Source organism: Anomaloglossus baeobatrachus, chromosome 2 (assembly GCF_048569485.1).
Source record: "Anomaloglossus baeobatrachus isolate aAnoBae1 chromosome 2, aAnoBae1.hap1, whole genome shotgun sequence".
In the NCBI taxonomy this organism is placed as follows: Eukaryota; Metazoa; Chordata; class Amphibia; order Anura; family Aromobatidae; genus Anomaloglossus; species Anomaloglossus baeobatrachus.
In genome coordinates, this window is record NC_134354.1 from 521,708,232 (window position 1) to 521,724,421 (window position 16,190).

Here is a 16,190-nt window from a genome sequence, read left to right on the forward strand (position 1 = left end):
ATGTGCCAGCTTCATGGCACGGTTTCACAATCATCGAGCTCTGGCGGCAGACGCCTTAGTTCAGCATTGGTCGCAGTTCCAGCTACCTTATGTGCCACCTCTAGCATTGTTGCCCAGAGTGCTGCGTTAGATCAGGACCGACTGCGGCCGCGCCATCCTCGTCGCTACAGATTGGCCGAGGGTGTTGTGGTTCCCGGTTCTGTGGTGCCTCACGGTAGGCTAACCGGGGGCACTACCAGACCAATCAGACTGGCTGTCTCAAGGGCCATTCTTCCATTTGAATTCTACGGCCCTCAACCTGATGGTGTGGCATTGAGTCCTGGAACCTAGTGTCGTCAGGGTTACCTCAGGACGTGGTTGCCACCATGAGACAGGCTAGCATACCAACGTCCGCCAAGATTGACCACAGGACGTGGAAGATATTCTTATCTCGGTGCTCGGCGCAGGGTGTTTCTCCCTGGCCGGTTGCATCGTCTATGTTTCCTTCCTTCCTGCAATCTAGGTTGGAAAAAGGGTTGTCGCTCAGTTCCCTTCAGGGACAAGTCTCAGCGCTATCTGTATTTTTCAGAAACGACTTCCTCAGGTACGCACGTTCCTACGGGGAGTTTGTCTTCTCAGCACTCCGTACAGGCGGCCGTTAGAGCCCTGGGATCTGAACAAGGTTCTAATTGCTCTCCAGATGCCGCCTTTCGAGCCTTTTGAAAGAGGTCTCCCTTCCCGCTTTTCTCGGGAAGTGGCCTTCTTGTAACGGTCTCGTCTCTTAGGAGAGTTTCCGAGCTAGCAACGCTCTCATACAAATCTCCCTTCCTGGTCCTTCACCAGGACAGGGTAGTTCTGCGTCCGATTCCGGAATTTCTCCCTAAGGTGGTATCCCACTTTCATATCAATCAGGATATCACCTCACCTTCTTTGTGTCCTCGTCCAGTCCATCAATTTCAGAAGGATTTGCATCTGTTGGTTCTGGTGAGAGCACTCAGGTTCTACTTCCCGCATGGCGCTCCTGCGCCACCCGGATGCACTCTTTGTCCTTGTCGCTGGTCGGCGTAAACAGTCGCAAGCTTCTGAATCCACCCTGGCTCGGGGGATCGAGGAACCAATTCTTGAAACCTACAGTTCTTCTGGGCTTCTGGTTCTCTCAAGGCTGAAGGCCCATTCTACCAGAGCCGTGGGTGCATCCTGGGCATTACGGCACCAGGCTACGGCTCAGCAGGTGTGTCAGGCACCTACCTGATTGAGTCTGCATACTTTTACCAAGCATTTTCAGGTGCATACCTACGCTTCGGCAGACGCCAGCCTAGGTAGATAAGTCCTTCAGGCGGCGATTGCCCACCTGTAGGGAAGGGCTGTTTGACGGCCCTATCACGAGGTATTCTTTTACCCACCCAGGGACTGCTTTTGGACGTCCCAATTGTCTGGGTCTCCCAATTAGGAGCGAAAAAGAAGAAGGGAATTTTGTTTACTTACCGTAAATTCCTTTTCTTCTAGCTCCAATTGGGAGACCCAGCACCCGCCCTGTTTTCTCGGGGTTTTTCTGTTTTTTCGGGTACACATGTTGTTCATGTGGTATGGTTCAGTTCTCCGATGTTTCCTCGGATTGAATTGGTCTTTAAACCAGTTATTGGCTTTCCTCCTTCTTGCTTTGGCACTAAAACTGGTGAGCCAGTGATCCCACTGGGGGTGTATGGCCAGAAGGGGAGGGGCCTTACACTTTTAAGTGTAATACTTTGTGTGGCCTCCGGAGGCAATAGCTATACACCCAATTGTCTGGGTCTCCCAATTGGAGCTAGAAGAAAAGGAATTTACGGTAAGTAAACAAAATTCCCTTCTTTCCAAGCGCCTTAAGGATACACGTTATCCCTTCCCCCCGGACGTGGTCAAGGGCGGGACTCAGTGTCCCAAGGTGGATCCTCCAATCTCCAGACTGGCGGCTAGATCCATAGTTGCTGTTGAAGATGGGGCTTCACTCAAGGATGCCACTGACAGACAGATGGAGCTCTGGTTGAAATCCATCTATGAAGCTATCGGCGCGTCTTTTGCTCCAGCATTCGCAGCCGTATGGGCACTCCAAGCTATTGCAGCGGGTCAAGCGCAAATTGACGCACTCACACGTACGTCTGCGCCGCAAGTGGCGTCCATAACTTCTCAAACGTCGGCATTTGCGTCCTACGTTATTAATGCTGTCCTGGACTCTGCGAGCCTACGGCGGTTGCAGCCGACAATTCGGTGGCAATACGCAGAGCCTTGTGGCTACGGGAATGGAAGGCAGATTCGGCTTCCAAAAAGTGCTTAACCGGTTTGCCATTTTCTGGCGACCGTTTGTTTGGTGAGAGGCTGGATGAAATCATCAAACAATCCATGGGAAAGGAAACATCCTTACCCCAGGCCAAACCAAAATTACCCCAACAGAGGAGGGGACAGTCGAGGTTTCGGTCCTTTCGGGGTGCGGGCAGGTCCCAATTCTCCTCGTACAAAAGGCCTCAGAAGGATCAGAGGAACTCCGATCCATGGCGGTCTAAATCAGAGACATTCGGTCTCACGGTTACAGGATAGAGTTCGGCTCTCGTCCTCCGACTCGATTTTTCAGAACATCTCCGCCTCCCGAGCGAGCCGATGCTCTTCTGCAGGAGCTGGGCACTCTGAAGACAGAAGGAGTGGTGGTCCCTGTTCCTCTTCAGCAACAGGGTCACGGTTTTTACTCCAACCTGTTTGTGGTTCCAAAGGAGGACGGGTCTTTCCGTCCTGTCCTGGACCTAAAACTGCTCAACAAACACGTAAAGACCAGGCGGTTCCGGATGGAATCCCTCCGCTCCGTCATCGCCTCAATGTCCCAAGGAGATTTCCTTGCATCGATCGATATCAAAGATGCTTATCTCCACGTACGATTGCTCCAGAGCATCAGCGCTTACTGCGCTTCGCCATAGGAGACGAACACCTGCAGTTCGTGGCACTGCCGTTCGGCCTGGCGACAGCCCCACGGGTTTTCACCAAGGCCATGGCTGCAGTAGTTGCGGTCCTCCACTCTCAGGGTCACTCGGTGATCCCTTACTTAGACGATCTGCTGGTCAAGGCTCCCTCTCAAGAGGCATGCCAGCACAGCCTCACCGCGACTCTGGAGACTCTCCAGAGTTTCGGGTGGATCATCAATTTTCCAAAGTCAAATCTGACACCGGCCCAATCGCTGGCATATCTTGGCATGGAGTTTCATACCCTCTCAGCGATAGTGAAGCTTCCGCTGAACAAGCAGCGCTCACTGCAGACGGGGGTGCAATCTCTCCTTCAAGGTCATTCACACCCCTTGAGGCGCCTCATGCACTTCCTGGGGAAGATGGTGGCAGCAATGGAGGCAGTCCCGTTCGCGCAGTTTCACCTGCGTCCTCTTCAATGGGACATCCTACGCAAATGGGACAGGAAGCCGACGTCCCTCGACAGGAACGTCTCCCTCTCTCAGGCAACCAAAGCTTCCCTTCGGTGGTGGCTTCATCCCACTTCATTATCGAAGGGGAAATCCTTCCTACCCCCATCCTGGGCGGTGGTCACGACGGACGCGAGTCTGTCAGGGTGGGGAGCAGTCTTTCTCCACCACAGGGCTCAGGGTACGTGGACTCGGCAAGAGTCCTCACTTCAGATCAATGTTCTGGAGATCAGGGCAGTGTATCTAGCCCTAAAAGCGTTCCAGCAGTGGCTGGAAGGCAAGCAGATCCGAATTCAGTCGGACAACTCCACAGCGGTGGCTTACATCAACCACCAATGAGGAACACGCAGTCGGCAAGCCTTCCAGGAGGTCCGGCGGATTTTGATGTGGGTGGAAGCCACGGCCTCCACCATCTCCGCAGTTCACATCCCGGGCGTGGAAAACTGGGAAGCAGATTTTCTCAGTCGCCAGGGCATGGACGCAGGGGAATGGTCCCTTCACCCGGACGTGTTTCAGGAGATCTGTTGCCGCTGGGGGATGCCGGACGTCGACCTAATGGCGTCCCGGCACAACAACAAGGTCACGGCATTCATGGCACGTTCTCACGATCACAGAGCTCTGGCGGCAGACGCCTTAGTTCAGGATTGGTCGCAGTTTCAACTCCCTTATGTGTTTCCTCCGCTGGCACTGTTGCCCAGAGTGTTACGCAAGATCAGGACCGACTGCCGCCGCGCCATCCTCGTCGCTCCAGACTGGCCGAGGAGGTCGTGGTACCCGGATCGGTGGCATCTCATGGTCGGCCAACCGTGGGCACTACCAGACCGACCAGACTTGCTGTCTCAAAGGCCGTTTTTTTTCCATCTGAATTCTGCGGCCCTCAACCTGACTGTGTGGCCATTGAGTCCTGGATCTTAGCGTCTTCAGGATTATCTCAAGAGGTCATTGCCACTATGAGACAGGCTAGGAAGTAGCAGTCACTTCACTTCGGAGAGTGTCTGAGCTAGCAGCATTGTCATGCAAAGCTCCTTTCCTGGTGTTTCACCAGGACAAGGTGGTTCTGCGTCCGGTTCCGGAATTTTTACCTAAGGTGGTATCCCCTTTTCATCTCAATCAGGATATCTCCTTACCCTCTTTTTGCCCTCATCCAATTCACCAATGTGAAAAGGATTTGCACTTGTTAGATCTGGTGAGAGCACTCAGACTCTACATTTCTCGTACGGCGCCCCTGCGCCGCTCGGATGCACTCTTTGTCCTTGTCGCCGGCCAGCGTAAAGGGTCACAGGCTTCCAAATCAACCCTGGCTCGGTGGATCAAGGAACCAATTCTCGAAGCTTACCGTTCTGCTGGGCTTCCGGTTCCCTCAGGGCTCAAGGCCCATTCTACCAGAGCCGTGGGTGCGTCCTGGGCTTTGAGGCACCAGGCTACGGCTCAACAGGTGTGTCAGGCGGCTACCTGGTCGAGCCTGCACACTTTCACGAAACACTATCAGGTGCATACCTATGCTTCGGCGGATGCCAGCCTAGGTAGGCGAGTCCTTCAGGCGGCGGTTGCCCACCTGTAGGACGGAGCCGTTACGGCTCTATTATGAGGTATTATTTACCCACCCAGGGACTGCTTTTGGACGTCCCAATTGTCTGGGTCTCCCAATGGAGCGACAAAGAAGAAGGGAATTTTGTTTACTTACCGTAAATTCCTTTTCTTCTAGCTCCAATTGGGAGACCCAGCACCCGCCCCTGTTCTTTTGGTGTACACATGTTGTTCATGTGGAATGGTTTCAGTTCTCCGATATTCCTTCGGATTGAATTTACTTTAAACCAGTTTATGATTTTTTTCCTCCTTCTTGCTTTTGCACCAAAACTGAGGAGCCCGTGGGAGCACGGGGGGTGTATAGGCAGAAGGGGAGGGGCTTTACACGTTTAGTGTAATACTTTGTGCGGCCTCCGGAGGCATAGCCTATACACCCAATTGTCTGGGTCTCCCAATTGGAGCTAGAAGAAAAGGAATTTACGGTAAGTAAACAAAATTCCCTTCTTTATTCAGTAGTTTTAAGGGAATTTGTCAGTAGGATCCACCCTTCTAAAGCCCCTGTCACACACACAGATAAATCTGCGGCAGATCTGTGGTTGCAGTGAAATTGTGGACAATCAGTGCCAGGTTTGTGGCTGTGTACAAATAGAACAATATGTCCATGATTTCACTGCAACCACAGATCTGCCAAAGATTTATCTCTGTGTGTGACAGGGCCTTAAGCCCATCTGTATGGGCATGTAGATCATTGGAAGCTGAATTAAATGTTACCTTGATATCTTAGATCTGATGTCTTATTCCAAAGAAATCCTAGTTTTTCTTATATGTATATGAGCTGTTCCAGGCTATGGGCCGAACATTGATCTGTATGAGAATCTGCCTCCAGGACTTATATTTAATAAAAGGGGCCATTACCAGTGTGATATGTGATGGCCGCTCTTTGCTCTCCTGATCTCGCTGAAGAGCTGTGTGTGATTATAACTGACACATCTGCAGGTTCCTCTCAGCTTCAGCCTCCATCTCACAGGCAGACAGTGTTACAATATTGCTGCGATACAGCAGAACTGTGAGAGCTGCAGCAAATGTTTTGCACAAAGACAAAGTTGAGTTCTATTGTTCTAAGTTGCATACTTGTCTCACACTGATAACTTTCTGTTTATTAAAAATAAGCTACAAAGGCAGATTCTCATGTAGATATGTGTCTTCCCCATAGCCTAGAACAGCTCATTTACATATAAGAAAAACATGGATTTCTCTTGAATAAGATTGGATTGCAGATATCAAGGTATCATTTTATTCATCTTCCTATGACCTACATGCCCATATAGACAGCATAGGAGGTTTGAGGTTACTGACAGATTCCCTTTAAAAATAATTTTAGGCCCTGTGCGCACACAAAGTTATGTTTCTTCAGCAAAAAACGCACCTCTGGCAGAAAAACGCATAACAAAACACATGTGGTTTTACCACGGTTTTGGTGGTTTTTCCCTGCGGTTTTTTTTTTAACATTGTCAATGGCAAAACAGGGGAAAATGCAGGGACCTGCAGAAAATAAGTGACATGATGCTTCTTTTTGCTGCAGAATATCTGCAGTAAAATCTGTAAGGAAAAAAGAAGCAATGTGCGCACAGCATTTTGGATTTCGCATGAAGTTTATGACCAAAAATTGCACCAATTCTGCACCCAAAACCCCTGGTATTAGGTGGTACTAATATAGAAAGTTGCAGAAGGACAAAACATTACTTATAGGTGGGAAAAAAAATTAAAATATACAGTATTTGATGTTAATATTCACTTGCACGATTGCTTTAACCCCTTCACCTCAAGCCTGTTTTCACCTTCCTGACCAGGCCAAATTTTACCATTCTGACCAGTGTCGCTTTATAAAGTAATAACTCTGGAATGCTTCAATATTACCCAATGATTCCAAGAATGTTTTTTTGTGAGAAGTTGTACTTTTATATTAGTGGTAAATTGTTGTCAATATTTGTTTTATTTATGAAAATATGAAAAATGTGATAAAAAAAAATAGAAAATGTCGCAATTTTCAACCTTTTGAGTTTTTATGCCCATAAACTGTATATATATATATATATATATATATATTAACATTAGCATTAACTTTTATTACTCTGTACACTTATCACTGGTATAATGTATTGCAATACATAAGCCCTGCAATACATTATACCTGTCAGTGTGATAGTAATAACTTGAGAGCCAGGTTGTTTTAAGCATTAAGTGTCCAGAAAGTCATGTACCGTATTTTTCGGACTATAAGACGCACCTGACCATAAGACGCACCCTGGTTTTAGAGGAGGAAAATAGGAAAATAAAATTTTAAACAAAAAATATGGTCATGACACACTGTTATGGGGCGAGGATCTGCTGCTGACACTGTCATGGGGGTAATGTCCCCAAATTCTCTACTAAGGTACCCCATTCTGATAAGGATCCTCCTGCATTGTATATGATCCTGCTCATATACCCCCCATCCTGCTAATAATATACCCCCCATCCATCCTGCTCATGATATACCCCCCATCCATCCTGCTCATGATATACCCCCATCCATCCTGCTCATGATATGCCCCCATCCATCCTGCTCATGATATGCCCCCATCCATCCTGCTCATGATATGCCCCCATCCATCCTGCTCATGATATGCCCCCATCCATCCTGCTCATGATATGCCCCCATCCATCATGCTCAAGATATGCCCCCATCCATCCTGCTCATGATATTCCCCCATCCATCCTGCTCAAGAAATGCCCCCATCCATCCTGCTCATGAAATGCCCCCATCCATCCTGCTCATGAAATGCCCCCATCCATCCTGCTCATGAAATGCCCCCATCCATCCTGCTCATGAAATGCCCCCATCCATCCTGCTCATGAAATGCCCCCATCCATCCTGCTCATGAAATGCCCCCATCCATCCTGCTCATGAAATGCCCCCATCCATCCTGCTCATGAAATGCCCCCATCCATCCTGCTCATGAAATGCCCCCATCCATCCTGCTCATGAAATGCCCCCATCCATCCTGCTCATGAAATGCCCCCATCCATCCTGCTCATGAAATGCCCCCATCCATCCTGCTCATGAAATGCCCCCATCCATCCTGCTCATGAAATGCCCCCATCCATCCTGCTCATGAAATGCCCCCATCCATCCTGCTCATGAAATGCCCCCATCCATCCTGCTCATGAAATGCCCCCATCCATCCTGCTCATGATATTCCCCCATCCATCCTGCTCATGAAATGCCCCCATCCATCCTGCTCATGAAATGCCCCCATCCATCCTGCTCATGATATTCCCCCATCCATCCTGCTCATGAAATGCCCCATCCATCCTGCTCAAGATATGCCCCCATCCATCCTGCTCATGAAATGCCCCCATCCATCCTGCTCATGAAATGCCCCATCCATCCTGCTCATGAAATGCCCCCATCCATCCTGCTCATGAAATGCCCCCATCCATCCTGCTCATGATATTCCCCCATCCATCCTGCTCATGAAATGCCCCATCCATCCTGCTCATGAAATGCCCCATCCATCCTGCTCAAGATATGCCCCCATCCATCCTGCTCATGAAATGCCCCCATCCATCCTGCTCATGAAATGCCCCATCCATCCTGCTCATGAAATGCCCCCATCCATCCTGCTCATGAAATGCCCCCATCCATCCTGCTCATGAAATGCCCCCATCCTGGTAAATGGCGTGTATCCTGTGGCACAGGAAAAAAAAAAAATAAACGTTTATACTTACCCTTCCTCACTCCCTGAAGCACCGATCTCTGTCTCAGCTGCAGCGCCGCTGTGTGGAGCCGTCACCGGTGTCTGCAGCATCGCGTCTTCCTGTCTGTGCCGGCGGTAAGCTGATCGATTCTGGTGGATACTAGCGGCGCGCACAGCGATGACGTCATCGCGGTGCGCGCCGCTAGTGTCCAGATCAGCTGACCGCCGGCACAAACAGGAAGACGCGATGCTGCAGGGGGGCGGCTCCACACACGGTGACGGGTGAGTACACTGATTCACTGCACCCCGCGCTGAGAATGATGCACGGGGGGCAGTGAATACAGCCGCACATGATCACTCCAGGCTGTAGTTGCCAGGGGTGATCACGGCCGGCTGCTAATTATGCACGTACCCCCCCCCCCCCCCCGCCCATCTCCCCGCCCACCTGTCAGCGCCGGTTTCGCTGAGAGATGATGGGCGGGAGGATGGGCGTGCATATGTAATGAGCGGGCCCACGTGGTCACGGCAGGCTGTTACAGCCTGCTCGTGCCGCCGATGACCTGCTGCACCGCGGCACCCTCATTCCCCGCAGCCTTATAGTCAGACCATAAGACGCACCCCCCACTTTCCCCCAACATTTGGGGGGAAAAAAGTGCGTCTTATGGTCCGAAAAATACGGTAATTCATGTGCCTTAAAGGAGTTGTATACCTTTTTCTTAAAGGAGTTGCCCACCAAAGGAACATAGGTCATCAATATCTGATTGGTGGGGGTGTGACACCTGGCACCGTCGCCAATCAGATTATCCTAAGGATAGGCTTATTAATGTTAATGACAACTTCTTTAAATGCAAGTATTTTTGGTTAATGATCATTTTTATAGATGTATTTCATTAAAAAAAATGTGCAGTTTATCTTATGCTGCCTCTGTGTTGTGCTGTCTATTGCTGGCTGCAAAAAAAGTGACAAAATCGGTCAATGAGCTTGTTCTGATGTGCCAATGGGAGAGTACCCTTTTTTCAGCTCCTCTCAGTTTTATGACCACAGACCTTATAAAAGTTAAATGTGCGGGGAACAAAGAGCCTGTAAAAGCCAAACGGTGCAACGTTTTTAAGGATATTGCATTGCAAAATTGATTTTTGGCGTCAAATGCATTAATTTTAATAATTTTTTTAAAAAAGTAAATAAATAAAAAATTCCTCAAAGGTGACCAACCCCTTTTACTTGTCTCAAATAGCAGTACTCACAGCATATTATCCCAACACTAGGGTCACAGCAGCTTTACAGTGGTGCCATCTTGTAGTGGGTTACTACCTACTGTTTTGCACTTGCAAAATGGAAAGTTCAACAGTAATAATTGTAGTATCGACAAGATATGTCTAAAGTAGGAGCAATTACAAATGTGCCAAGCAGAGCAGTGCCCATGTAAATGTGCCGGCCACGGCTTACAGCAATAATCCACGCTACTTGGGTATCATGTAATATCCTTTATTTCACGGTTACAGATCTACAACAGAAAGTGAAGGGTTTAGAGGAAAAGGGTAAAGCAAAGCAAAAGGAAAAAGAAGATATGGAAGAAACTATTGACATTCTTCGAAAGGAACTAAGTAAAACTGAACAAGCAAGAAAGGAATTGAGCATTAAGGTGAGCGGTTTATTTCTCTGATGACTAACAAAATTGTTGTTTTCTTGTCTTGAATATATAATTCTTTACTAAAATGTATGAGAGGATTTTATGCTTTTGTTACAGGTAAAATATATTCATCACAGCTTTGAAGGTAGTAATAGCCCATGTTTATACAGTCATGGCCAAAAGTGCTGGCACCCTTGAAATTGTTCCAGAAAATCAAATATTTCTCCCAGACAATTACTGCAATTACACATTTTGTTTTATACATTTTTATTTTCTTTGTGTGTATTAGAACAACATAAGATAACTGAGGGGAAAAAAGGCAAATTAAACATAATTTCACACAAAACCCCCAAAATAGGTTGAACAAAACTGTTGGCCCTTTCCAAATTTGTGGGTAAACAGCTTTGTATCAAGCTATGTGTCAAGCATGTGATGCTCGTTCAAACTTACCTGTGGCAAGTAACAGGTGTGGGCAATACAGCTGAGACCAGATAAAAATGGGAGAAGTTGACTCAATCTTTGCATTGTGTGTCTGTGTGTGCGCCATACTAAGCATAGAGAACAGAAAGAGAAGATAGCTGTCTGAGGACTTGGGAATCAAAACTGTTTAAAAATATCAACCTCTCCAGGTTACAAGTCCATCTCCAGAAATCTTGATCTTGTCCATTGAGTGCAACATAATCAAGATTTTTACAACCCCTGACACTGTAACTAATCTCCCTGGATGTGGATGGCAGAGAAACATTGATGAAAGGTTGCAACAAAGGATAGTCCAGATGGTGGATAAACAGCCCCAATCAAGTTCCAAAGATATTCAAGTTATCCTGCAGGCTCAGGGTGCATCAGTGTCAGCGTTAACTATCCGTCGACATTTGAATTTAAATGTAACTCTATGGTAGGATCCCACTGTTGGCACAGAGACATAAAAAAGCTAGACTGCAGTTTTTCAGAATGTATGGGAGTAAGCCAAAATCCTTCTGGGAAAGCGTCTTGTGGGCAGTTGAGATCAAGATAGAGCTTTTTGGTAAAGCACATCATTATTCCGTTTACAGAAAATAAAATGAGGCTTACAAAAATAAAAACACCGTACCTTCAGTCAAATATGGTGAAGGGGGTTGTTTTGTTGCCTCTGGCACTGGATGCCTTGACTGTATGCAAGGCATCATGAAATCTAAAGATTACCAAAGGATTTTGAGTCTCAATTTAGTACCCAGTGTCAGAAAGCTGTGTTTTCGTCCTAGTTCATGGGTCTTCCAGCAGGACAATGACCCCAAACATACTTCAAGAAGCACTCCGAAATGGATAGAAATAAAGCGCTGGAGTTCTGAAGTGGCTAGCAAAGAGTCTGGATCTAAATCCAACTGAACACCTGTGGACAGATCTTAAAATTACTATTGGAAGAAAGCACCCTTCAAATATGAGAGACCTGAAGCCCTTTGTAAAATAAGAGTGATCCAAAAATCTAGTTGAGACATGTAAGAAGCTTGTTGATGGCACTTATTAAAATTTTGTCTAGTCCAGTTTGCCTCATTTTATTTGTGTGTGTTGTCATTCCAATCAATACACAAAGGAAATAATCATGTGTTTTAACAAAATGTGTGTGTGTATATGTGTATACGTGTGTATATATGTATGTATATGTGTGTGTGTATGTATATATATATATATATATATATATATATATATATATATATATATATATATATATATATATATATATATATATAATATAATGTGTATAATATAACGTTTTCAAAAGTCCCAAAAATTTCAGCATGACTAATTCCAATGTGGTTACAGCTGCCTCGCGTCATGCAGAGAGTGGTGACTGATTCGGCGCCTCCTCCATGACTGAAATCGGAACACTGCCTTGCAGATTGAAATTCATTTTTCCCGGCAGCGGGGTTCAATATGCAGGCTCCAGGCAGATTCAGAATGCTAGTCACCTACAGGTTAACCCCATATCTTCAGATTAATGGCATTTTGCCATGTGACAGGTTCTCTCTAAGACCATAGGGTGATCAAGATTTTGGCCTTATGAAAGTTATTATGGATGAGGGGGTTGACTACTCAAATTGCTGATTTTACAATGCAATGGCTGCGCACAGTTACTACAAGTAGGGAACTGGATGCAGGTTTCTTTTATCTGCATTTAAGGATGATCACATATGTACCTGTACAGCACGTGCTATGGATGCAGTTAGAAGCCAGGATTTTTACATTGAATCACCAGTATCCACCACTAGCTTTCATCATATGGTTTCGGGGATCATTATGTCTATTGCTTGAACACTGCAAGAATTAGCAGCAGGGTCTTTTATTGGCACAGTTGGTGTAACTGTATTTAAAGGAAACCTTGACAGCTAATGTATGTTGCTCACGGATGGGGTAAAATACATGTATCATCCACTGGCTGTATGAATTTAGTTATATTTGTTTAACTCTGAAGCGCTTCGGTGTTCCAGATAGCAGCAGCCAGGTCCAAGCTGCACAGGATGCTAAACAGGCTGGTTCCCGCCCACTGCCCTGGAGTGACAGGTCTCTTCTTGCTTGCATGTCCATGGAGAGACCTATCAATCATTAGCATGGGGCTGGGTTAATTCACCGTGAACAAGCCTTTTTCACTAGTCAATCATGTAGTTTTATCCCTAGCAAGCTTACAAAGTATAATTACATGGCTGATCTAGTACAGCCAGTGTTTGGTACATTCTACCAGTTTTGTCTATCCATACAATAGATTTAGCTCCATTTCCCCCCAAAAAAAACATTTTGTAAATGTTCTCATATAACCTTTTAACTTTTTTGTATGTTACTTGTCATTATACTACAGGCATCTTCACTAGAAGTTCAGAAGACTCAGATAGAGACCCGTTTGGAGGAAAAAGAAGCAATTCTGAAAGCCCAACAGGAAGAGCTGAGCAAACATTCACATATGATTGCCATGATTCACAGCCTGAGCAGCGGCAAACTCAACACCGAGAACGTGAACCTCAGCCTTTAGAGAAATTGCTATTCTTACATTCTTTGTGTAATGTAAGGTCATATCAAACAGTAACTTTTTTAATTAAATACTAATGACCAAAACTGAACTTTTTAATGGTTTTATGATGCAATGTAATGATTACTAAGTATTCTATAATTTATATAACTCCTTTAAAAGGTAAAATATGTCTTTGTTCCTTCTCATGTGCTTCTGGTATAGAATGCACAATTCTAGCTTACATAGGGATTCGTGTAAATAAGTAATGAATTTTTCCATTTCATATCAGTTCTCAGTGCACTTTTATTAGCATAAAGAATATGAATTACATTTTAGAATATTTATTTTAGCTAAAGTAGGAAATATTTGTAAAGAGTGTACAACCATAAATAAATGTGTAGCACATATTCCAATTTCACCATGAATTTGCTAATCAGCACTACAAATGTTGCTTTGGCGTTTTTAGAAATACCTGCAAACTATATAAACTGGTGCATTTACGCTCTTAAATGCATTGTTTAACTTGAGCTCAACTAGTTATTGTCTTTTTTTTGTGTGTCTGAAAACATTAAAAGGCTAAATATGTACAGCATGTCTTCTGATATTTTTTATTTCAATTTGAATTCTCTAATGTACTAATAAAAAATATACTGTAGATATTACACGAAAGCTGGCTTAGGTTATTATCTATTATTATAGCGCCATTTATTCCATGGCACTTTACAAGTGAAAGAGGGTATACATACAACAATCATTAACAGTACAAAACAGACTGGTATAGGAGGAGAGAGGACCCTGCCCGCGAGGGCTCATAGTCTACAGGGAATGGGTGATGGTACAATAGGTGAGGACAGAGCTGGTTGCGCAGTGGTGTACTGGACTGAGGGTTATTGTAGCTTGTAGGCTTGTTGGAAGAGATGGGTCTTCAGGTTCCTCTTGAAGCTTTCCACGGTATGTGAGAGTCTGATATGCTGAGGTAGAGCATTCCAGAGTATGGGGGAGGCGCAGGAGAAATCTTGTACGCGATTGTACTTCCTAATGATCCTGTTTTCATCAAATGAAAACTAAGCAGAATTTTTCTTTGTAATAGTAACATAAACACATAATAGTGGTAACACATATCCACCTGTGTACATGATTGATTGGGGCATGCAAATGACCCATTCCACTTTACCTGGCAACAACTTATTGAAGGATTAAAGTTTGTTCAACATTTAGACAAGCATCTGAAATACTGGGAGAATATTGTCTGGTCAGATTAGACAAAGATTGAACTAGATGCCATAAATACAAACCCTGTTTAACCCCTTCACGACCGCGGGTAGTAAAGTTACGTCCTATTTTAACGTGACTTAACGACCAGGAACGTAACTTTACTGCCTAAAGTTTATTTGATTGCCGTGGCCATAGCAACTGCTTTCAAATTATGTCCCCTGCTGTTTCTTACAGCAGGGGACCTTTGCTTGACCCCAGGGGCGGTGGCATCGCCACCCCCATAGACCATCGATGTGATTGGCTGTTCAAATCTGAACCACCAACCACATCGTTAGCACAGATTTCGGCAAAAATAATGCCAGAATTAGTGCGATACTATGAGATCCTGCTATGAGATGCTGTAGCAGCTACAGCAGATCATAGATGGATCTCAAACATGTCGCCCCCAGCCCCTGCAGCACTGATTGGAGCGATCGTGCTATGACGCGCAGTCGCTCCAATCAGTGTGCAGTGGGGCGGTCTGATCTGCAGGTGGCCACCCTCCCCAGGTTTGTGCTGGTCTGGGAAGCCCTCCCCCAAACATGTCTGCAGCGTGCACTGGCTGGTACTTGTGGTACCACGCCACCGCTGCTGCCACCGCCGCTGATGTCACCGCTTCTGCTCCTGCTCCACGTGAGTATTCCGCTCCCCTTGCAGCCCGTGCGCGCTCACGCCATGGCCCCTGCGCTCTCCCGTGATGGCCCCTGCCCATGCCCCCCGCGATCTGCCCCCCGACATCCCGATCTGCTCCCCCGACATCCCGATCTGCTCCCCCTGCGATCTGCCTGCCTCCTCTGTCATCTCTATTCTGCTTCCTTCCTTCTTTGCTTCTCCTGTATCCCCCACTGCTCTCTCGCCCCCCCCTGCTCTCCCCCTCCCCCCTCTGCTCTCCCCCTCCCCTCGACGTCCTCTTACCTGGCTTCACCGGATCGTCCGAGGTCTTCACTGGCCCGATCACATCTGCCTCCATTGCTGGATCCTTCTTACTGGGTCTTCTGCTGATCTGTCCAACGTCCTGCCTGCTGCTCCTGTACAGCTGTCTATCTCGCTTGCCTTCTGTTCCTCCTGCAGTTCTTCTGGTAAGTGATTGTCCTGCTAAACCTCTGGGTACTGTGAGAATAACTTTTTTTTTTTTTTTTTTTTTTCCTGTATCCTGTCCATTTGTACACCTCATCTGTCAGTGCGTCCCGCCGAGCACTGATCAGGGATGCAGATAACTGTTCTGCATCCGTGGTCAATTTTTGGCGTGACTCTTTTCCGTATCCGCAACGCTTTTTGTATCGTATCCGTCCGTGCGTCCCGCCGAGCGCTGATCAGGGATGCACATAACGGATCGGCATGCCTACTCAATTTTTGTCGTGACTTTTTTTTTTTTACGTATCCCCGATGCTTTTTGTATCTCATCTGACAGTGCGTCCTGCAGCGACCGATCAATGCACCGCGTCTGTGCGTTTGAAAAGTCAAATGGCGTTCCTTCTCTTCTGAGCCCCGCCATGCGCCCAAACAATTTATTTCTACCACATATGAGGTATCTGCGTACTCAGGAAAAATTACACAATACGTTTTATGGTGCATTTTTTCCTGATACCGTTGTAAAAAAAAGCTACCTGGTTGATGCAAAAATTTTGTGGTAAAAAAAAAAAAATA

General features: G+C 46.4%; 1 protein-coding gene across 1 annotated transcript in view; it reads left to right on the forward strand.

Annotated features, from left to right (window-relative positions):
* Positions 1–13,871, forward strand: part of CIP2A (cellular inhibitor of PP2A) — a 112,924-nt gene extending 99,053 nt beyond the window's left edge. Inside the window, exons 20-21 of the mRNA XM_075336572.1 lie at positions 10,182–10,321; positions 13,140–13,871. Coding sequence (XP_075192687.1) covers positions 10,182–10,321; positions 13,140–13,310 — 311 coding nt within the window. The 3' untranslated portion in view covers positions 13,311–13,871. The remainder of the gene's footprint in view (positions 1–10,181; positions 10,322–13,139) is intronic.
* Positions 13,872–16,190: the final 2,319 nt, after the last annotated feature.